Source organism: Phacochoerus africanus, chromosome 15 (assembly GCF_016906955.1).
Source record: "Phacochoerus africanus isolate WHEZ1 chromosome 15, ROS_Pafr_v1, whole genome shotgun sequence".
NCBI lineage: Eukaryota > Metazoa > Chordata > Mammalia > Artiodactyla > Suidae > Phacochoerus > Phacochoerus africanus.
The window spans coordinates 12,411,202-12,435,132 of record NC_062558.1 but is presented as its reverse complement, the minus strand read 5'-3'; the positions used below and the strand labels follow the sequence as shown (position 1 = coordinate 12,435,132).

At 37.2% G+C, this 23,931-nt stretch overlaps 1 protein-coding gene across 1 annotated transcript in view; it reads right to left on the bottom strand.

The window, feature by feature from the left end:
* FZD3 (frizzled class receptor 3) overlaps positions 1 to 23,931 on the bottom strand; it is a 95,678-nt gene that overhangs the window by 28,186 nt on the left and 43,561 nt on the right. The window contains exon 4 of the mRNA XM_047761975.1: positions 17,502 to 18,519. Within this exon, the coding sequence (XP_047617931.1) occupies positions 17,502 to 18,519 (1,018 nt within the window). The remainder of the gene's footprint in view (positions 1 to 17,501; positions 18,520 to 23,931) is intronic.

Here is a 23,931-nt window from a genome sequence, read left to right as displayed (position 1 = left end):
GACAGAGGGTTATAACACAGAATATTTTGTATTTTAAGGTTCTGGTTAAAGCCAAAATTCTAGGGAAAAGCACCCAATACCTGCCATAGTAAGGATACAGTGAGAAAGCAACTCAAGCAATGTTTTGTAAACGTGCTACTGGCAGGGTATTGGAGCCAGAAGGCCAAGATACTGGGGAAGAATGGCCAAGTTACTGCTATAAAGAAAAGAGTTTTGTCTTATAAATGAGGGAAAAGAGGGAAGAGAACACATTATTATCTGGTTATATATCACACAGGGAGCATACAAAAATACAAATAGTATGTAAAACAGGATATGTACCACCTAGAAAGGCAAAACTCACTGAAGAAAAAAATTTAAAGGAAAATACAATGTTCAGTTTTTATTTTAAATATTCTCTGTAATGAACTGAAGGCCTAGAGGTTATTTTTGAGGAAGAAAAACTCACTAAATATATTAGTCCCTTGTATAATTAAAATGGACTATTAAGAAACTTCAAAGTATTCTTTTATAATAGTCCTTTGAAAAACTATATTTCTATTGATGTTAAAATATATCACCTTAACAACTGAAAAAACTCATCTGATACATTACTTTGGCATATTTTCTGGGAGCTGAATGAGAATCCCAAGCAAAGAAGGAAGACAATCAGCATTCACTGTAAGCACTACATCTAGATTACTGTCCCTTTCCTACAACAGCTGACTGTGAACCACCTACATTCACTGTCTTCTCAACAACTGATCTCCACTACCACCACTCTAATTTCAATCAACAGAATCTTGCAGGAGTTCCCATTGCAGCTTTGCAGTAACAAATCTGACTAGTATCCATGAGGATGCAGGTTTGAGCCCTGGCCTCGTTCTGTGGGTTAAGGATCCCAAGTTGCAGTGGCTGTGGTGCAGGCCAGCAGCTACAGCTCTGATTTGACTCCTATGCCTGGGAACTGCCATATGCTGCAGGTGTGGCCCTAAAAAAAAGAAACATTAAAAAAAGACTTTTGCAAATATGACTTTATTCAATCACAATATGAAAGTATTTTTCTATATTTTGCTTTTCCAACTTAGGTCCATAATCCACCAAGACCCTGGAGCTTAAATTCTTTTTAATTAAATGGAAAAAATTATTCATGTTAAAGGGGAAAAAAACCTTGCAGAAGAAAACCACTAAGGGCATATTTATGGTTATTGTAGTGGCCTAAATTCAGTTCCTGTTTATGAGACTTTGGCTTTAAATCAGGGTGGCAGAGTCCTTGGCTACTTTCCCTATCAAGTGGAATCTATCCTTTACTAATAGAAACACATATTGCATTAGATTTGCTTCCATTAAAAAAAAAAATCATTACAAAATGTTGACTTATATGGAGACTGGTTATCTAAAGCCCACACAAAAATGAACTCATGGGCTCATACAGAGTTTGTCATGTTGATAAGCAACAACAGTGCTAGAATGGAGGCCTTCTAATTCCAAATTTTGTGCATTTACTACACTATGTAACCTTATCTGCCTTCACGTTTATTCTGCTTTGAAAACTTAACTACTTACTCTATCAGACATAAGATCTACCATAATGCTACAGTAATTAAGACAATGATAGAAGCTAAGATAAGGATAAAAAACAGGCCATGGAATGAAATAGGAAAATAAGTTTCATAGATGGAAACGTGATACTGTATGACAGGGGCAGCATTACAGATCAGTGGAGAAAGGACAGACTAGAATAGTGCTAAACAGATATCAACATATTTAAAAAATGATATCTCTTCCTCACTCCAGATCTAATAAATAAATTCTATTGGACTAAAAATCCAAATTTGAAAAGTAAAAGTTTAAAACTGAAAACACATGAGAATATTATTTACAAGCTTTGGGTAGATTTCTCAAATAAGACACAATTTAAAAAAAAGAAAGAAAGAAAAAGAGAGGCGTTCCTGCTGTGGCACAGTGGGTTAAGAATCTGACTGCAGTGGCTCTGATCACTGTGAAGGTGCAGCTTTGATCCCTGGCCTGGCACAGTGGGTTAAAGGATCCAGTGTTGCTGTAGCTGCAGCTTGGATTCAGTCTCTAGCCAAGGGACTTCCATATGCTTTTGTTCTACATCCTCACCATCACATGATATCATCAGACTTTAAAATTTTTGCCAATCTTACAGACAGTCCTCTTTGCCATTTTAATTTGTATTTCCCTTATTACTAGTGAGATTGAATTTCTTTCCTTATGTAATTTACAATAAGTAAAATACTTAGTAACTATTTAGATTTCCTCTTCTGTGAATGGCTTATATATACACACATATATTCTGGATTATAATTCTTAGTTTTGTGCATTACAGATATAATCTAACTTGGCTTTTCACTTTTTTTTTTTTGTCTTTTTAGGGTTGTACCGAGGCATATGGAGATTCTGAGGCTAGGAGTCACATCGGAGCTGTAGCTGGTCTATACCACAGCCACAGAAATGCCAGATCTGAGCTGTGTCTGTGACGTGCACCACAACTCATGGCAATGCCAGATCCTTAACCCACTGAGTGAGGTGAGGGATCGAACCTGCATCTTCATGGATGCTAGTCAGATTCTTTTCCACTGAGCCATGGCAGTAACTCTGGCTTTCACTTAAAAAAAAAAAAAAAGACTTATGGCCACAGTGGCAGCATATGGGAATTTCCATGTGCTGCAGGTGTAGTTGTTTAAAAAAAAAAAAAAAAGATATGCACAAAACATGGTTTTATGGTTCTGATTTATGTTTACAGATATAAAGCAAAAACTATGACATTAAACAGCAAAATAGGAATTCCTGTCATGGCTCAGTGGTTAATGAATCTGACTAGGAACCATGAGATTGTGGGTTTGATCCCTGGCCTTGCTCAGTGGGTTAAGGATCTGGCGTTGCCATGAGCTATGCTGTATAGGTCGCAGATTTGACTTGAATCTGGCGTTTCTGTGGCTGTGGTGTAGGCTGGTGGCTATAGCTCTGAGTAGACCCCTACCCTGGGAACCTCCATATGTCACAGGTATGGCCCTAAAAAGACAAAAGGACCAAAAAAAAAATTTTTAACAGCAAAATACATGGATAATCATCCTTTCTGGGTCTTAAGGTTACAAAATGGTTAGGAGAGAAGGGAATTAAAAATTTAATGACCTAGTGTGTGCTGGGCTATTTTATTAAGTGTATTGTGATTTACTTCTCAAAACAATCTTACAGAAAAACAAACTCTGGAAATATAAGAAACTATATATGGTGGTTACTAGTAGAGATGGAGAGGGGGTGAAAATTGAAAATATGAGGAACAAGAGTAGGAATAATGTTTTACACAATATATTTTTAATATTTTTAACATTATAAACATTACAAATCAATTATTCCTCACCTACTCCAAAAATTAAAAAACAATTTTTAAAAACCCTAAAGAACAAGCAAGAGGTCAGTGAGGAGAGCAAAAAGGGGGGGTGGGTTGAGAGGTACATCACCATTAATTGCTATCTGATGCAGCTGATTCTAGCATTAACCCAATTCTGGTCTATATATCAATTTTCCCCCAATTTTTTTTTTTAATTTCTACAGGATTTGGGGTGTATTTCTTAAATCTCCAAATTATACATTGTCACTGGTAATTTACAGAAATATTTATCTTTGGAGTTCCCGTTGTGGCTCAGTGGTTAACGAATCTGACTAGTAACCCATGAGGTTGCGGGTTCGATCCCTGGCCTTGCTCAGTGGGTTAAGGATCTGGTGTTGCCGTGAGCTGTGGTGTAGGTTGCAGATCCGGCTCGGATCCCGTGTTGCTGTGGCTCTGGAGTAAGCAGGTGGCTACAGCTCTGATTCAACCCCTAGCCTGGAAACCCCCAAATGCCAAAGGAGCAGCCCAAGAAATGGCAAAAAAAAAAAAAAAAAAAATCTTTAGATAAATGTTTACAGCTTTATTTCCTCATCATTCCTCCATGCACCTCCTACTATCTTTCTAAAATTATACACTCTAGAAGTTCTCTTAGTACAAGTCTTTTGGTGGTACAGTTTTTGTTTATATGGAAATGGCTTTATTTCATCTTTGTTCTTGAGAACAAATCTGAGTTCTTCAAAAGATGCAGAGATGAAGTTTGGGTGCAAGATGTTTATTAGGGAACAATATCTGTGAAGCAAAGAGTGTGGAAGCAGGATTGGCAGAGGAAGATTACCTGCCATGCATTCTCAGAAAAGCCTCTACCAAACTGGGAGCGAGTTCTGAAGCAAACAAGGACCTTCAGAGGGTCCCACACTGGGACAACGGCCAGGTTTTCTTAGCCCACCTAACTACCGCTGGTTGCAGGCCACCCCAGATACAGCATGACCTCAGACAACACTCTGGTTGAAAAGGGTTTTTTCTCAACATTTAAAAGATAATATATTGTCTTCTGGCCTTATTATTGTTAAGGACTCTGCTGTCATTCTATTGGTCTTATTTTAGATGATCTGTCCTTTGAGACTGTTTTCAAGATTGTCTTTGGTGTTCTGCACTTTCACCAAAGTGTGGATTTCTTTTTATTTATTCTGCTAATGGTATACAGTACCTCCTTGATCTGCAAATTCATATCTTTAGCAGTAGGGGAAAATCTGCAGCCATTATCTCTTTAAATATTATTTCTCTTACATTCTCTCAATTCCTTCCTCCTGGAACTCCTAGGACTCTTAATTATATTCCCATTAGGCCTTCTCTCTCTGTCCTCCATTTATCCTAGTATCGCTTTCATATTTTGTCTCTTTTGCTACATTCTGGATAACCTTATTTTCACCTTTTACTAATTCATTAAATTTCTCTTCAAACAGCAGTCTAAACTGCTGTTTTATAGTTCATAAGTTCATTGAGCTTCTATTTCAAAAATTCTATTTCTAGATGTTTAATTTTTTAAAAATTATTTATTCCAAGTAATTTCTTATAGATTGGTAATTTTTGTGACTGTATGTTATTTCTATAAACATTACATACCTATTCTATTATTCAGTATTTGACAATTTCAATATTTTGTAGCTCTAAGTTTGATGTTACAGTCATTGACTCTCAGCCATAATGACTTGTTTTTTCATCAGTTTGGTGGCTTTATATTTTGAGCTATTTGGTCAATCAATCATGTGGAAATCCTGCAGAAAGAAGTTGTTCCTGCTGACTGTAAGGAATTAACAACTAACCAAACTGCCACAACTAACCTGCAAACACTTCAGCCTCTGACCCTGATTATCTAGGCTACCAAAGGAGTTCCTGGCTCCCTTTCTCACTTCCCAGCTGGCCCAACTCCCAACTTTCACCAAGAGCAACCACATTTAGCTGACTCTTCCCAGCTCATCCACCCAACAGCCCCTGCTTGACAATCCTGAGTTCCTTATTGTACTGGTTCCAAGGCATAACAATTTTTGAAGTGCGGGACTATTTGGAGATCTCCCCTAAATCATGTAAGATCTACGATGTCTCAGTGTGTTCTTTCCAGATTTTACTGGGTCAGACTTCAATTGTTGATGCTCCTATTCAGATATATGGTCAGAAGTCATATTATCTGAAGAAACTTGCATTCTATCATTTTCCTAATGTTCTTCTTTGAGACACACGTCTTAGCTCTTTCTTCAAAGTCAGTGACAAAATAGTTATGATTCGGTAAAGGAAATAAAATGGAAGATTTCCTATTTAACATGATCAGGCAAGTGGTTAGTACTGGGGGGAGGGAAGGAGATAAAAAGCTCAGATAAAGCAGAAAATCCTCCCGTGCAAATCCCAATACATTTAACTTAAAACTGCTAATCAATGTAAGGTCAAAGCCTTTTCTTTGACTGCTGGTGTGTTAATTAGTATTCCAGTTTTTTTCTTACATGCTACAAGTTTATTCATCATCCTGACTTCCATTTCTATTTCAAGTGAACAGAGAACTCAAATACCTAAATGGGGATCTAAGTGCAAAACCCTGGATTTTTACAATCACCTCAACCCAATTTGACAGTTCATCTTGCCCATCCTAACTTCAACAATAGTTTTTCTTAAAAAAAAAAAAAAAAACCCAAAAACTTGTCTTTTAAAAGTCTTTCCAAAGCAATCAACTTAGTTTTTGTGAAAACAGTGTTTTCTTTTCCAACCCATACGTCATTGTTTTTCCTAATATTTAACTCAATTCTCTAATGAAGTAACACACTATTGATATAAGCTAGTTTTAGAATAAACATAGTCAGTTTAGAAAAGACCTAATAAACACCATTAATGTATACCTCTACTGGTTGAAGAGAAGTATGCAGATATTCCTAGAATAAACATAGTCAGTTTAGAAAAGACCTAATAAACACCATTAATGTATACCTCTACTGGTTGAAGAGAAGTATGCAGATATTCCAGAAAACAGCCTTCTAGCCCAAGCATCCAACATGCATTGGTCATCAGTTTATTTTATAGAGGATCTGGGAAGTAACCTCTAATCTAGCAAGCCAGCTAATCTGAAAAGTCATTTATTTTGAGCATACTTGGTACCTGTTTGTGGCAGTCTAACCTCTGAGGGAGTTCAGGCCTGACCTCTTGGTTCTGCTTCTGACAGAAAGGTGTTCTGATATGGGTCAAGAACAAAATAGATTCCTCAGAGGGAACAGATAAGCCACTGTTAACAGATGGGACATTTGGAGAAGAATGGTAAAGGACTGGGTGAAAACTCTAACGATGCTCTTTTTTTTCCCCACCAGTTGTTGTGTCCCTTCCATTGGAATAGTTCCTAGAATTAGAGAGGGGCTTGGAAGGAAGGGGACAATGGAGAAAGGTGACTTAAGAAGGTGCAGCTTTAGGGATTTTCAGAACTTTACTTTCTCTAATTTGGGTGAGAGTATTAAGCCTCAGATGATACAACACTAGAAGCAGGTCTCAGACAAAAATTTATTTATTTTTGCTTTTTAGGGCCACACCCATGGCATATGGGAGTTCCCAGACTAGAGGCTGAATCAAAGCTATAGTTGCTGGCCTACACCACAGTCACAGCCATGCCATATCTAAGCCAAGTCTGTCACCTACACCACAGCTCACGGCAATGCCGGTTCCTTAACCCACTGAGTGAGGCCAGGGATGGAACCCAAATTCTCATGGATCCTAGTTGGTTCATTAACTGCTGAGCCACGAGGGGAACTCCCTGAATAAAAATTTATAAAGTGGACCACTGGGGCTTCTTGTTAAAAGGGCCAGAGGAACTTCTCTAGGCAGGTGGATGGACACACACATCTTCGAATAGCACTCTAAGCAGCTACTCAAGGATTCATGCTTTGGAATTGTAGTAACCACTCTTTCCATCAGATATGCAAAATATACTAAGTATTCATATGGGAACTTGTCTTTGCATGCACAATGCTGCATCTCATGAAAATTTTTTTTTTTTTTTTTTTTTTTGCTTTTTTAGGGCCACACCTATAGCATATGAAAGTTCCCAGGCTACGGGTCAAGTAGGAGCTACAGCTGCCAGCCTACAACACAGCCACAGCCACTCGGGATCTGAGCCATGTCTGCGACCTACACCACAGCTCATGGCAACACTGGATCCTTAACCCCCTGAGGGAGGCCAGGGATTGAGCCCGCATCCTCATGGATCCTAGTCAGGTTCATTAACTGCTGAGCCACGAAGGGAACCCCCCTCATGATAATTTTTAAATACTACTTATTTTTATTTTTTCCACAGTTACCCTTTGGGATTAAAATGCTGGATTTTGATAGTAAAGGTGACATCAAGAATTTTTTAAAGTGTTTATCTGTTCACTTTTAAACTTTAAGACCTCAGGGGAAGTTTTGCCTATTCAACTTATAAAGAGACACATTTTAACCTGGCTAAGAAGCATTTTCATTGGAAGCGGTAGAAAAGAAATGCACTCTTCTCAATTAATCTTAGTATCCTTGCTGAAGGTCTTTGTATTTTAGTCATAGTTTAATCATATTACATTCTTTAAGGTGTTTTTACTAAGTTGCTCCATATTTTTTAAAGGAACAAATAAGAGTAAGAACTCTAAAATAACTGTACTTTAGTCACAGAATTATCTGATTTCCAAATTTATTTTCTCCTACTAGTCTATGAACTCCTTCGGGGTATGAACTGTATTTTACTCGTTTTCTTAGCAACTACCAATAAACCAGAATGGGAGATATAAAACAAATGGTTGTTGAATTAATGAATTATAAGTAACAGATAACATCTCTTTCATTTATTTTTTTAAATGGCTGCATGCACACCATATGGAAGTTCCCCGGCCAGGGATTGAATCTAAGTCGTAGCTGTGACCTACACTGCAGCTGTGGCAACACCTGAACCTTTAACCCACTATGCCGGGCCAGGAATTTAACACACGTCTCCACAGCAACTGGAACCACTGAAGTCAGATCCTGTACCCACTGTGCCACAGCATGAACTCCAATGAATAAGTCTTATTAAAGAGGAGGAAAAATCAGGTATGGAAGAAAAGTTCCTAGATTCATTTGATACTAGACCTGATAAGAACCTTAAAATTTATTCAATCCAGTCCTCTAATTTTAGAGATGAAGAAATTAAAATTTTTTTTCTTTTTCGGCCACAACCATAGCATATGGAAGTTCCCAGGCCAGGAATTGAATCCAAGCTGTAGCTGTAACCTATGCCACAGCTGCAGCAAAGCAAGATCTTTAACCCACTGCACCAAGCTGGGCATCCAACCCATGCAGCCTCAGAGACAACACCAGAAACTCAACCTGCTGCACCACAGCGGGAACTCCCAGGGGATTATAAAGTGAGTAACTAGTCTGAAGACAAAACTAGTCAGAGATATAGCCAGGACTAGAATGTATCTACCAAATACTCAGACCAATATTTTTTTTGCATAAGAAGTGTAAAGTAATGATGAGACTGTAGGCTTTGGAATCGAAATTACAATTTACACCCCAGTTCTATCACTTACCTCATGTAAGAATTTGGGTAAGTCATACATAATTTTGAGACTCAGATCTTCATTTGTAAAACTGAATACAATCTAACTTACTGGGATACTCTGAGGATTAAAGGAGATAATGACTGGGCTACTATGAGGATTAAAGGAGATAATGTGGAAAATTTTGCTGAATATAGGACCTGATATTAGGTACATACAGCTAGAAGCTTCTATGCTTGTTACCTATGTTCTTCTATTTTACAATTTCCATAAACTACTTAAATTATTTCCTTAAATTGGTGTGATGACTTCAAAGACAACTGGAAATAACATTTATCGGCATGTCTTTATAAATAGTGATGTACTGGAATTTATTATCATGATATAATACTAGATTATACTAAATATTTTCAATACAATTATACAATAGATAAAAATGGTGATCCTCAAAAGTAGTAATGAGAATGAAACAGTAACAACTTCCATGGGACATGAAAGTGCCATAGACATAGATCACCAACCACTGTTACAAAAGAATTATCAAAGCTGATGGAGAATAATGCCTGCTATAGTTCAGGGGTTGGCAAGCTAAAACCTACAGACCAAATCTGCCCCAATTATATTACTCTAAACAAATCTTTATTGGAATGTTTCCATGTGTTTACATTTGTCTATGGCTGCTTTTGCATTACACCAGTAGAGCTGAGTAGTTGCAACAAAAAACCATATGGCTTTGGCACAACATTGAAAATCAACTATACTTTAATAAAAACAAAAACAAAAAAAATATGGTTGGTAAAGCCTAAAATATTTACTATTTGACCTTGCAGTGCTCTGCTATAGACTATGGCAAGTACACTGATCTTCTTCCTAAAGGTGTGTAACCCATTTGTACACCAGATTTATCTATAGGCAAGACTAAAATCAAATTCAAGACTTAGGTGATTTATTCTGCTTAAGAGAAGCCAAAATAATAGCAACCTGCATGTTTTAAAATATTTATCCAAAAATGTCATTTGACAGCATTTTACAACTTATATATGAAGTTATATATGAAGTTTTTTAAAATAAATTTACTATTCTACATTTCTATAATATTTTAAAATCTTGTAAGACACTTAGAATATTTTCTCAAGGAATTCTCATTCTTTCCCTTTATTATAGATACTAAATAATTTTGAGGAAAAAATAATTTGGTGCTAGAAGTCACAGGCAGGATATTTATAACTTCAAAGGTTAGTAGCAGAAAAAAGATTATTAGTACATACTATATTCATACAGAATTATTCACTGTCACTAATGTTCAAAGTACAAAATATACTCATTCCCTTATGATCCTTTCATAAACAATGGTGATTCCTTTTGGAATTATCTGGTAAAGGCAAACACTCTAATCAGAAAATGAAGTTAAAATCATAAGGTAGATTTGACATTATTTTTCTGTTTCTGAATCAAGACTAGATAAACAACAGATGGGTTGCCTTGTGTGGCTGAAAGAACACAAAAAAAGTTCTCTTGTTTTCTACGAAAATAATTTAAAAGAATTCTACGAATTGGGAGTTCTCCTCGTGGCTCAGCAGTAATGAACCCCACTTAGTATCCATGAGGATGTAAGTTCGACCCCTGGCCTCACTCAATGGGTTAAGGATCCAGTGATGCAATGAGCTATAGTGCAGGTCACAGATAAGGCTCAGATCCCACATTGCTGTGGCTATGTCATAGGCCAGCAGCTGTAGCTGCGATTCGACCCCTAGCCCGGAAACTTCCATGTAATGCAAATGTGGCTCTAAAAACAAAAGCGGAAAAAAAAAATCTACAATGGCTCTAATATGAATTTGGTAATTTAGGTAAGCTGCTTCTATTATGGTAACATATTTCTATTATCGAAAAAAGATTCTAGTATCAAAATTCCTCAGGACACACAGCACTGGATTAAATGGAAGAGATTAAAAAAAATGAAGGGACACTTTTAGGAAAGGAAAAATGTTCTTTTGAAAATTGATGTTAAGAAGAAAAAAATGATGATTCTAGTACATAATGTAAGAACAATCCTTTTTTAAACCTCAGGAATTATATATTTGTAACAACAGTATACTGAGATTTTTCTTTATGCAAGGCACTCTAGTCAGAGGTTTAAGTTTCTCAGTCTTCACAGCCACCTATGAGGTAGATATTACAGTATTTAACATGTTATCTCCTACATTTTATAAAAGGGAGGAAACTGAGGCTCAGGATGTTGGAGACAGGACATAAACTCAGCCTGACTTTAAAGCCTTTTTTTTTCCTTTTTTTTTTTTTTAAGGCCGCACCTGCAGCACATGGAAGATTCCAGGCTAGGGTCTGAATAGAAGCTATAGCTGCCTACGCCACAGTCTCAACAACATGGGATCCGAGCCGTGTCTGAGACCTATACCACAGCTCACAGCAACAATGGATCCCTCACCCACTGACAGAGGCCAGGGATCAAACCTGCGTCATCATGGATACTAGTGGGATTCATTTCCCTGTGCCACAATGGGAACTCCCTATGTTTTTAACCAATATGTTACATGAGAATGGTTTTCTAGAAATATCAACAAACTTCAGAACTTGTGACTCATAAAATGCTGTGAGCCTCTTAGCAGACCCTAAACAGAAGGAATCACTTTTGGGGGAGGGGGGAAGCAAACCTAAGTACTGGAAAATTACAAATATGTTATTTAAATAATACATAAGATGGAAATATTCTAGGAATAAACTTTACTAATTTTAAACTGTAAAATATACATTACTCTGAAAACAGGCTATATTTCACAATTATTTCTTGATTCAGGCATTAAATATTACTCTCTCAAGTATTATTTAAATACACACTTTAAAAAAAAGTATTCTTATGAAAAACAGTTGGTATAAAGTATTTTAAAATCCAAGCAGTGAATTTCTATTTTCAACAAGGATACTCTTTTTTTTTTTTTTTTTAATCTTTTTAGGACTGCACCTTTGGCATATGGAGGTTTCCAGGCTAGAGGTTGAATCGGAGCTGTAGCCCCCTACCTATACCACAGTCACAGCAACGCGGAATCCGAACCATGTCTGCCACCTACACCACAGCTCACGGCAACGCCGGATCCTTAACCCACTGAGCAAGGCCAGGGATCGAACCCACAACTTCATGGTTCCTAGTCGAATTTGTTTCTGCTGAGCCACAATGGGAACTCCCTTAAATATTTTTAAACACTTTACACAAGCCCATTTTTTCCTTCAAATCATGGTCTTAAATACATGCAATTTACATTAAACCCAACTGGTATTTTGGAACAATGAGATCAACTATCTCACAAACTGACTTTTAAAATATTTGAAAGCTTCGGTAATATGAGAACTGACTAAAGCAACCTCACTGATTTTCAAGTGAATATTCAAATATTATGTTCTGTAAGTCACCTGAGGAGGCTACTACAAGGATAACACCATTGCTTAATACATTTTAAAAACTTCTCATTAGGAATTATCATCAGAGCCTGCCAAGTATTCTTTTAAGCTTGCTCAATTATAGCAAATCTTGTTCAATTATGTATGGATATTACTTCAAATAAGAATTTAATATCTCTAATGCCCACAAGTCTGTATAAGATTCCTCTAAAGTAAAATTCTGAATGAAAAGTGATATTAAAATTCTAGCATTTGAATTCCACTTATGTGAGTTACCCAGAGTAGTCAAATTCAGAGAGACACAAAGTAAAATAATGGTTGCCAAAGGCTGGAAGGCAGGGCAGAATGGGAGTCACTGATTAGTGGGTGCAGAATTTCAGTTTGGAAAGATTAAACTTCTCTCTCCTTACTTCAAAGCTATCATAACAGAGGGTTTTTACATCAGCCCTTTCAAAGAGCAGATGGCCCCCTACTTATTGTAAAACTGTTTCAAAGAATAGAAGGAAAAATTTCACTTTATGAAGCTATTATAACCTTGACAGTGAACTGGACAGGGCAAAAAAAGAAAAATATCACAACCTATCTCACTCATGCATAGAGATGCAAAAATTTTTTTCTTCTTTTTATGGCTGCACCTGTGGCATATGGAAGTTCCCAGGCTAGGGGTCAAATTAGAGTTGCAGCTGTAGGCCAACACCACAAGCAACACTGGATCCAAGCTGCAGCTGCAACCAACACCACAGCTTGCAGCAACACCATATCCTTAACCCACTGATTGAGGCCAAGAGTCAAACTCACATCCTCGAGGACACAATGTTGGGTTCTTAACCTGCTGGGCCATAACAGAAACTCCCTAGGTATAAAAATCTTAAATAAAACAAACACTGGAAAGCAAGCAAGGTACACATTTATCCCTACCTGCAGACAACAGGATTTCTACAAAGAGTACCTAACAGAATCTATACACAATTGGAATAAAAGATATTCAATATAAGGTCAATATACAAAAATCAGTGGCATTCCTAAACACCAGCAGTAACCAACTGTAAAATGAAATAAAGAATAAAGAAAAGACCTCATTCACAATTGCAACCAAAACTGTAAGGTACCTAAGAGTGAACAGATGCATAAAGAAACAAAAAGATACTAAAACTCAGTATTACAAACATGGCAATTTCCCCCAGATTCATTTAAAACCTAAAACAATATCAATAAAAAGCCCAACAGTGTTATTCACAGATAAATTATTATAAAATTCATATATAAAAGTGCCAAGACTAGTTAAAAGTATTTGGCTGCACCCAATGGCATGTGGCAATTTCCAGGCTAGGGACTGAACTTGCCCCACAACTGTGATCTGCACCACAACTGCAGCAATATTAGATCATTAACCCGCTGAGCCACACAGAAACTTCCACAACAATTCTGAAGAAGAATAAGAGCAAACATGGAACTGATAAAAGATTATACAGACCGACCAATGGAACAAGAGAACAAGCCTAGGAGTTTCCTGGTGGCACAGTAGGTTAAGGATCTAGCATTTGAATCTTGGCCCCAGAACTTCTGCATGCCATAGGCATGGCCTAAGGAAAAAAAAAAAAAAAAACAGTAAGAGAAAGCCTAAAAACAGAACTTGTATGTTATAAAAGTTACAATTCAGATGGGCTATTTGACATATATACAAAAAGCATACTGCTAATTCATTTGAAAAAATAAAATTATGTTCCTCATAACACAGACTAAAAATAAATTTCAAGGGATTAATGATATTAATCAAAAAATAAAATTTTAAAAACTGCTAGAAAAAATATGCCAGGGGTTGAATTGGAGCTATAGCTGCCAGCCTATACCACAGCCACAGCAATGCAGGATCTGAGCCTTGACTGCTACTTACACCAGAGCTCACAGCAACAGCAGAGTCTTAACCCAATGCTAGAGGCCAGGGATCGAACCTGTGTCCTCATGGATACTAATCAGGTTCATTACCACTGAGCCACAAAAGGAATTCCTGGCAGACCATTTCTTTACTCAGAAGCAAGGAAGGATTTCTTTTCTGGTTTTTTTGTTTTGTTTTGTTTTGTTTTTTAAATTTGATCACGCCAGCAGCATGTGGAAGCTCCTGGGCCAGGGATCAAACCCACTGCCACAGCAATAACAGAGCCAGATCCTAAACCTGCTGAGCCACCAGGGAACTCCCCAGAGAAGGATTTCTTAAAATAAACATAAAGTGAAAAGACAAGCTACAGAGCAGGGTAAGTTAAATGCAGTGCAAACAACTGATAAAGATTTAAAACAATAACAAAAGACAAATAACAGAGTAATGGACAGAAGAGAAACCCCAAATAGCCAATAAACATAAAAGCATAAAAACCTTATGAGGAATGAGTGAAATAAAAATTATGATAGATTTGGAGTTCCTGTTGTGGCTCAGTGGGTTAAGAACCTGACTAGTATCCATGAGGATGTGAGCTCTATCCCTGGCCTTGATCAGTGGGTTAAGCTGAGCAAACTGCAGCATAGGTCACAGATGCAGCTCGGATCTGATGTTGCTGTGGCTGTGGCATAGGCTGAGAGTTGCAGCTCTGATTCAACCTGTAGCCTAGGAACTGCCATATGCCACGATGTGGCCCTTAAAAAAAAAATTATGATAGACTTAAGATGTTGTTTCAAAGGACAGCAAAAACCTAAACACCTGAGAACATGAAGATAGGGTGATAAGGGGGATTCACACTTTATACAGTATAAATTAAAATAACCACTTCAGTTGAAGATGCCTCTATGTTACAATGCAACAATTACACCTTTGAGTATATATCCCTGTACAAGGAAGATAGGTATTACAAGAATGGTCATTGTGGGAGTTCCCGTCATGGCTCAGTGGTCACGAACCTGACTAGGATCCATGAGGATGTGGGTTTGATCCCTGGCCTCATTCAGTGGATTAAGGATTTGATGCTGTAAGCTGTGGTGTAGGTTGCAGATATGGTGTGGATGACATGTTGCTGTGGCGTAGGCCAGCAACTACAGCTCTGATTCAATCCCTAGCCTGGGAACTTCTATATGGCACACATGTAGCCTTAAAAAGCAAAAAAAAAAAAAAACCACAAAACAAAACAAACAAAAAAAATAACAAACAAGAATGGTCATTGCAAAATGGTTTATAATAGCAAATAAATTTAAAACTATATGTTCATCAACAAAATGAGTGAATAAATTGCAGCATACTTAAATACTATTGTAGTAAAATGAACAAGTTAGTGGTATTCATATAAAAACTTAAAACAAATACGGCATTTGCTAAAGCTTGGTACTAGATGGTTTAAAAAATTATATATGTACGTATGTAAATAAAATAACAGCAGCACAATAAATGAAGAAAATGAGTAACAGAGATAACATCTGATTACTAAGTATGTAGTGGGTGCTCTTTTAAGTATTTGCATGTAGAATCCTAAAAACAACACTAGGAGGCAGATTCTATTACTACTTCTATCTAATACTATCTAATAAGATTACTCTTTTATTACTATGGAAATGTATTGCTCATTTTACAGATGAGGTACCAAAGTAGAAAGAGGTGGAGTTAGTCTAAGGTTATAAAACTAGTAAATAATGAAAGCTAGATATGAAGGCAGGATTCCCGACCCAGACTTTACAGCTTAATATCTATGTTACTGTTACTATACCGTTCTCTATTCTTTTTAAGATGTTGGAAATCCAACTTATCTCTGAATGTTGGAAATAAATACTTTTAATCTATGACTATAATGGATGCATATACACAGATCCTTTTTTTGTGTAGCTCATACTCATTCTAAAGATGCTAAAAGAATCTAGGAAATGTCTTCTAAATAGCAGCACCCCAACTACTTTAACTTATTAACTTACATGTTTCAGTTTCAGCATTTTTCAGATTTCACAGTCAAACAGTTATTTCTTCAGTAGCCCTAGGATAATACATATCTGGAATCTTAAATACCTTATATGGGGAAGGATACAACATAATCCAACCATCTCTTTCTCTCTTGTTAGAGGCAAAATTTGATTACTTAGCTTCAGGTCTGAAGACTCATATTAGCAGTTTTTAATAGGTAATTTTGTCAAGAAATATACGATTTCTATTATTCATTTTTCTGGTCTCTCAATTATTAGTTGGTTTATTTTTTAAAAGCCAGTTGCTAATATTTATACAATAAAAATACAATTTTATATACGAATATTTACACTACAAAATAAAAAAGGGGGAATTGGCATTCTTGGTCATCAGGTATTTATGAGCATTCACTATGTGCCAGTCGCAAACTCCTTTACTCCAATACCACTGTTACCATTTCTTAAAAATGTCTTTTCTTCTCAATCTATATACCCATATTCTCAATATCAGCATCTACTAACCTACAGAATATGATTTCAAACAAATATGAAAAAGAAGTTGTTGCTTTCAAAAGAGTTCACTGTCTAGTAAAAGAAAGACAAATAAACAAAAGTTATATATAATGAATAAGTACTTTAATAATGGTATTTTAAAGGTATTAGAGAAACATAAGGGTTGTGGGAGATCAAAGGGTGGCTGGTACAGTTCAAGAGCAGGAAAGTTGGAGCATGATGAAAAAGAAATACCAAGGGGAGACAATTCTTCCAAGAAAATCTATCTAAAAAGAGGGGGAATAGCTACGGCCATAAGTTCTAGAGAAGGTTTTAAGACGAGCAATAAATACTTGGCATCAATTCCTCTAAACTTTCTTTGTTCACCCCTCTCCTAGGTCTAAATCCTAGCTGAGCATGAGCAAATCACTTAATACTTCTAACCCTCAAATAAGACATGTTTAAGAACTCAAACAATTTCTATTCTGAATATCAGTAAAATTTCCACAGAAAGACTCTGCCTTTTAATCAACATCTTCCCTCAAATCCACAGACTTCTTAAGAATCAACAAGCAACTATTTGTGGTGACAGAAGTAAAGTGCTTAAAAGCTTATAGCTTCTACTTGTAAAAGTCATCTTTTATAAGGAAGATGTTTATAGAAACATATGTATGACATTCTTAGTACAATAAATTTGTTCATTATCTTCACTTTAAAATTTTAATGTAAAAGGTTGCAAGTTCATGAAGAGTTTAAATTAGAAAAAAAAAAAAAACACACACACACACACAGCTAAAATCAGCTATTTTCACTGTTACACATTCTGAAATTTAGAACAAAGTTTCCCTTACCTGATATGGACATGGAATGTGATATTCTCGGCAACGTTCTTGTATCCATGTTGTTTCCCAGATGCCACGGTAAGCTTGCTCATAAAAGTAGCATCCAATAACAACCAAGAGTGGTACGAGATAAAGAATGCTGAAAACACCAATCCGGATCATAAACTTCACCAATTTATCTTGGTTCTCCTTTTCTAATGGAATCTCAATTCGAACTCTGTTAAGGGATATGATGCCAGCTAAGAGGAGTGAAACCCCAACTACCACATATAGGCAGAGGGGTGCAAGAACGAAATACCTCAATGCATCAACATCGTAGAGGCCAACAAAACACACGCCACTGATATTGTCACCTTCAATTTTATTCATCGCTAAAAGGATGATAGTTAGAGTTCCGGGGATGCCCCAAGCGCTGGCGTGAAACAGCAATGCTTTCTTCTCAATAGCTTCACTACCCCACTTTGGCACAGCTGCCAAGAACCATGTGATGGTAAGAATTACCCACCAAACGCTTCCAGCCATAGTAAAAAAATAGAGTACCATAAAAAGCATGGTACAGGCTTTATTATGAGATCCTTGTGTCACTGTGGAAGCCTTATACTGTGCAGGGCTTGATGCATTGCAGGCTACTCGGTCCTCAAGCAAAAACCCAATGAAGAAAATTAACGACACCATCATGTAGCAGACTGCATAAAATATAATAGGTCTTTCAGGATAACGGAATCTTGTGACATCAATCAAAAAAGTTAAAAAAGTAAACAATGTGGCAGAGAGGCAAATGATTGAAATCAATCCTATGAAATATCGAGCAAATGAAAGTTCTTCTCTCCTAAAGTACATATTTGGACAAGGAGGTGAACAATCACGGACGTGCAAAAAAGAATAGCCAAGATCAGGATCAATTTTTAACTCTCGGGGACACCAAAAACCATAGTCCCTCTGCACAGCCACTGGGGCTCCTTCAGTAGGATCTCCAGCTAAATTCAGATCCACAAGTCGAGGATACGGTTCATCACAATCTGGGAACCTAAAACACAAGATGAGAACCATTTTTACATTTTTACTGATTGAGAACCTAATGATTTGGCTTTGTAAATTTAGCACCTATGATCTTATTCTTATGTCCTTGAAGCATAATACGATAAGTAGAAGAAATAATTAAAACAGCTATGTTCTGTTCATAGGTAAATAACTAGCTTTTCCAGAGTTGACAAAAATTGAAAAACTTATACACAATTTTGTTTTGCCTTCAAAAAGATTACTTTTGGGGAGTTCCTGCTGTGGCACAGTGGGTTAAGGGTCTGGCACTGTCTCTGTGGTGGCATGGATTCAATCCATAGACTGGTGCAGTGGGTTAAGGATCTGGCATTGTTTCAGGTGTAGCATAAGTTGCAGATGTGGCTTGGATTCAATCCCCGACCCTGGAACTTCCATATGCTGTGGGTGTGGCCAAAAAAGAAAAAGATTATTCTTTGTTAAAATAGTCAAGCATAGCCATTTATATACAATTTATTTAGGACACACAGTTAAGAGTAAGATTTCAAAATATAAATATATACAAAATAAATATACCTAAATAAAAAGCTCCAATTGCAGCTAAAAGTTACTTTTTTCTAATCTTTTACTACAATATAGTTCCTTAATTTACCCCAGGTTCAAAAAGAACTTACTTAAAAAAATAAGAGTTAAAAATCTTACCTAACTGCATGACCCAAAGTGTTGGCAGTTAGATTAGCACTAAACACCCTTACAAGTGGCTTAGTTTTAGATCTTCTCTTTCAATACTAAAATCACTCTCCATTTATCATTTTGGTTAATAAAAGTCCTAAGGTCTCTAATGTCAACTAGTTTTTTCCCACTGTTACTAATTTCTCTCCAATCCACTTCATTCTCTATTCTAGTTATTATCAAACTTTGAAGTGCATGAGGTTATTTAAAATGCAAACTCCTGGTCCCTTCATCCTCAAATACTAATTCAGCATGCTTATGTTGGGGCTCAAAAAATCTGCATTTTAACAATTTTCCAGACTTGAGAAAGTGTCATAGCCTTAGGATGGAGAAAACAGGATTGTGTTGAGGAATACAAGTGAGAATACTAGTCTCACGAACTTCCTGCATCTTCAATTTTCTTGCCAGCATCAGTTTCTTAGCCTTCAGACTCCCACAAACTAGATATTTAGTAGTTATGTTCATCAAAGTTTCCAAGAAACTATCACTAATATGAAGTTTGCCAAATATATGCATAACCCTACACTGAAGCTGATTAATCTTTTATTTTCTAATGCAAAAACATTTTACTCATAGGACTTGGATTATAAAGCCAAATGGCAGAAACTTATTGCATGTTGGCATTTACTGGAATTCTGCAGTATGTCAGGGCTTTAACAGAAGAAGAAGAACAACAACAAAAACCAAGGATCTCTATTCTTATGTCTATAGGGAGGCACAAACTTGTAAACAGCACAAAATACAAAATACAGTGTAATATGAAGCAATCAAAACCTACATTAAGTACAAAAAAGATATAGAGAAGGATTAATCATTTCAGGGAAAGAGGTTAGGAAAGACTTCATAGAATAAATCCTTCAATAGAGGATTTGGAATCAGTATTTGCCAGTACTGGCAGTATGCCAATCAGTATTCTAGCAAGAAATGTAAGCCAAGACACTAAGGTTTGAACAGGGTGTGTTAGGTATTGCTGGGGCATGAAGAATGACTTGTGACAGAAGGTAGTGTTTGAGAAGTAAGCACATTCCAGAAATATATATGTATGCATGTGTATATATGCATGCATAAACACTGATCTAAAACTTAAAACCATACAAAGTAACACCATATATTTTTATGGTTTTTTTTCGGCTGCCCCATGGCATATGGAGCTCCCAGGCCAGAGATCAGATCCAAGCCACAGTTGTGACCTAGGTTGCAGCTGTGGTAACACCAGATCCTTAACCCACTGTGCTGGGCCAGGGATTGAACCTGCGTCCCAGTGCTCCCAAGACACTGCTGATCTCACTGCACCATAGTGGGAACTCCATAGATATACTTACTCATCTAAATGCCAATTCAACATAAACACACCCCTCACTCTTTATCCCTTTTAAGACCAAACTGTTGATTTCCACTCCTTAGTTTCTCCAACTCCTCAAGCGGTAATTCCATTCTTCTAGGTGCTCAGGCCAAAAAATCTTGGGATCCTCCTAGAAATCCCTTTTCTCTCATATTCACCTCACAACATACCAGCAATTCCCGCCATTCTATTTTGTGATATATCCAGAATCTGACCACTTTTCATTTCCTCCACTGTGGCCACCCAGTTTGAGCCATTAATACCTCATCCCTGGACTTCTCCATTTCCATACAAGAGCCAGAGTGATCCTTTAAAGAAATTCCACTCCTGTGCTCAGGATCATGTCTCTAGTGCTCAAAATCCTCTAATGGCTTCCTTTCTCACTCACAGTCAAATCAAAATTCCCTAACAGAGCTATAAAGACTCCACCCCAGTAATCTTCTGATCTTATTTCCTTCTCTTCTACCCTACTGAGCTCCAGTCTCACTGGTCTCCTTATTGTTCTGTGAGTATACCAGCATGCTTCCACTTCAGGGCCTTGCATTTGTTGCTCTGCTTCTTCTACCTGGACTATTCTTCCCAAGTTATCTGTATAACTTGTTTTCTCATTTCATTCAGGTCCCTGATCCATGGCCTCTTTGTCTTTCCCCAGTAACTCCATAGAAAATAAGAGTCCTTCTGTTCCTCCATATTGTATTACTATCACCCACTTCTATCCTTTCTCTTTAGCATTCATTACCATTTGACATTATTTATTTATCTCCTATCACTACCACTAGAATTTTAACTCCATAAGAACAGAGGCTACATCTTGAGCTGGGCAAAAAATGAGAGCAGAGCTATCAGTTAAGCCATAAATAAAATCAGATAAAATAGTGCGAATGAAACAGACATGAAATTAGATAACAGCAACAGAATTTATAACTGATTGGATGTGGGAGCTTAGGTCAATGAAGGATGAACATGCCTTCCAAGGAATAAAAAAATGAGCAAGGAGGGAGTTCCCAACATAGCTCAGCAGAAACGAATCTGACTAGCATCCATGAGGACACAGGGTTGATCCCTGGCCTTGCTCGGTGGGTTAAGGATCCAGCATTGCCATAAGCTGTGGGGTAGGTCACAGACGAGGCTCCGATCTGGTGTTGCTGCGGCTGTGGTGCAGGCCGGCAGCTACGGCTCCAATTAGACCCTTAGCCTGGGAACCTCCAAATGTCACTGGTGTGGCCCTAAAAAGACAAAAATAAATAAATAAATAAATAAATAAAAGAAAAAAAGAAAAAGAAAAATGAGCAGGGAATAAAATCAATTTTAGACAAGTTGATACTGAGGTATTTGAGGCAAATGCAGACTAGAATGTCCAATGGCTGCTAGATATGTAGATTTGGAACTCAGCAGAAAGATGCTGAGGCTAAAGATTTAGATTTAGGAGTCATCATCATATGAATAAGAGTTAAAATCAGTGTGATGATTATCCAGGGAAAGCATGGAGAATCAAAGAGAACAGTAACAGAACTCTAGGAAACATCAAAAAGAGGAAGGGGATGCATTAAAGGAAACTGAGAAGGACTAGTCTGAGATGTGGCAGACCATAATAGTTTACACAAATGGCCTAATGGATTTTCAGGAAGGGAGGAAAGTCTGAGGTTGAGGGGATAAGGGTCAAATACAGAATAAAGGTGAAATATGGGGTTTGATATAGATGCTAAGCAGAATGAATAGAAATTTTCCTGTTGATCAAATCAGAAATTGACCAAAGACAAAGAGCAAATAGAACTGCTATTGTTTAAATCATTAAATATGCAGCATAATTAATTTGTAGCAAAGTAGCTGAATTAATCCACCTGGACATCTGTGCCAGTACAGTGGAAGGTATGAGTTGAAATTGCTAGCAAAAGTATTATTTTATGTGACAGACAACAAAGCTTAACTCAAGTAAGAAAATAAATAAGATCAGGAAGGGGGCTCATGGGGAGAGGGAATCCAAATGTCTGGGGGTATGTCTATGAGGTTGAAAAATAAATGTAGTAGGAACAAGGATATGGGAGATGTGGAAGAATGAAAGGTTTATTATGAAACGTCAGTTTGCCAGAATTTAAGATTTCAGACTTAGGCAATCCCAGATAATAGTGAGACATAAAACAGTTTTAATCCTATCAAAACACAGATCATAATCAGATTTCTACACATGTATAAAATCTATTACAATAAAAAAATAAACAAAAGAGTTAGATACAAAAAAGATAAAATAGGGTTCCAGCCCAGGCAATTCATAACTGCTGTTAAAATACCAAGACATTTACAGACTTTTAAAAAAGGGATTATAGGAGTTCCCATCGTGGCGCAGTGGTTAACGAATCCGACTAGGAACCATGAGGTTGCGGGTTCGGTCCCTGCCCTTGCTCAGTGGGTTAAGGATCCGGTGTTGCCATGAGCTGTGGTGCTGTGGTGTAGGTCGCAGACGTGGCTCGGATCCCAAGTTGCTGTGGCTCTGGCATAGGCCAGTGGCGACAGCTCCAATTAGATCCCTAGCCTGGGAACCTCCATATGCCGAGGGAGTGGCCCTAGAAAAGATAAAAAGAGATAAATAAATAAAAATAAAAAAGGGATTATAAATGTTATCAGGTTTGGGGGGCAGAGTGGATGAATGAATGGTTTGATGGAGCTAGATAAAAGAACATGTTAAATAGTGGGAAATAGGAGTTCCTGTCGCCACGCAGTGGTTAATGAATCTGACTAGGAACCATGGGGTTGTAGGTTTGATCCCTGGCCTTGGTCAGTGGGTTAAGGATCTGGTGTTGCCGTGAGCTGTAGTGTAGGTCGCAGAGGCAGCTTGGATCCCGCGTTGCTGTGGCTCTGGCGTAGGCTGGCATCTGTAGCTCCAGTTGGACCCCTAGCCTGGGAGCCCCTCCATGTGCTGCGGGAAGCAGCCCTAGAAAAGGCAAAAAATATATATATATGAAAAAGCAAAATGCCAGGGAACTAACTACAAGTAACTAATATATGTTTCATTCCTTAAGTTTTTCCATCTGTCAAGAGTAACAACATCTGCTTTTTACCTATCTCCAAGGGCTACTGTCAGACGATAAACAAATTTTAAACATGAAGTGAAAAGAATGTTCTGTGTAGCACTGCCTAGTAAAAACCTGGAAATAACTTAAATGACCATCATCATCATTAGGATATGGCTAAATAATGAAAGGGCAGTAATACAATTGGCCATTATACAGCAATAAAGAGGAATGACTTAGACTTAACAAACATAAATATAGATGCATGTAAGAAAATTTAATGTTATTTATACCTGAGAATATATGCAGTAAGAGTATAAAAAACAAAGACAGAAATGATTAATAGCAAATTTAACATGAT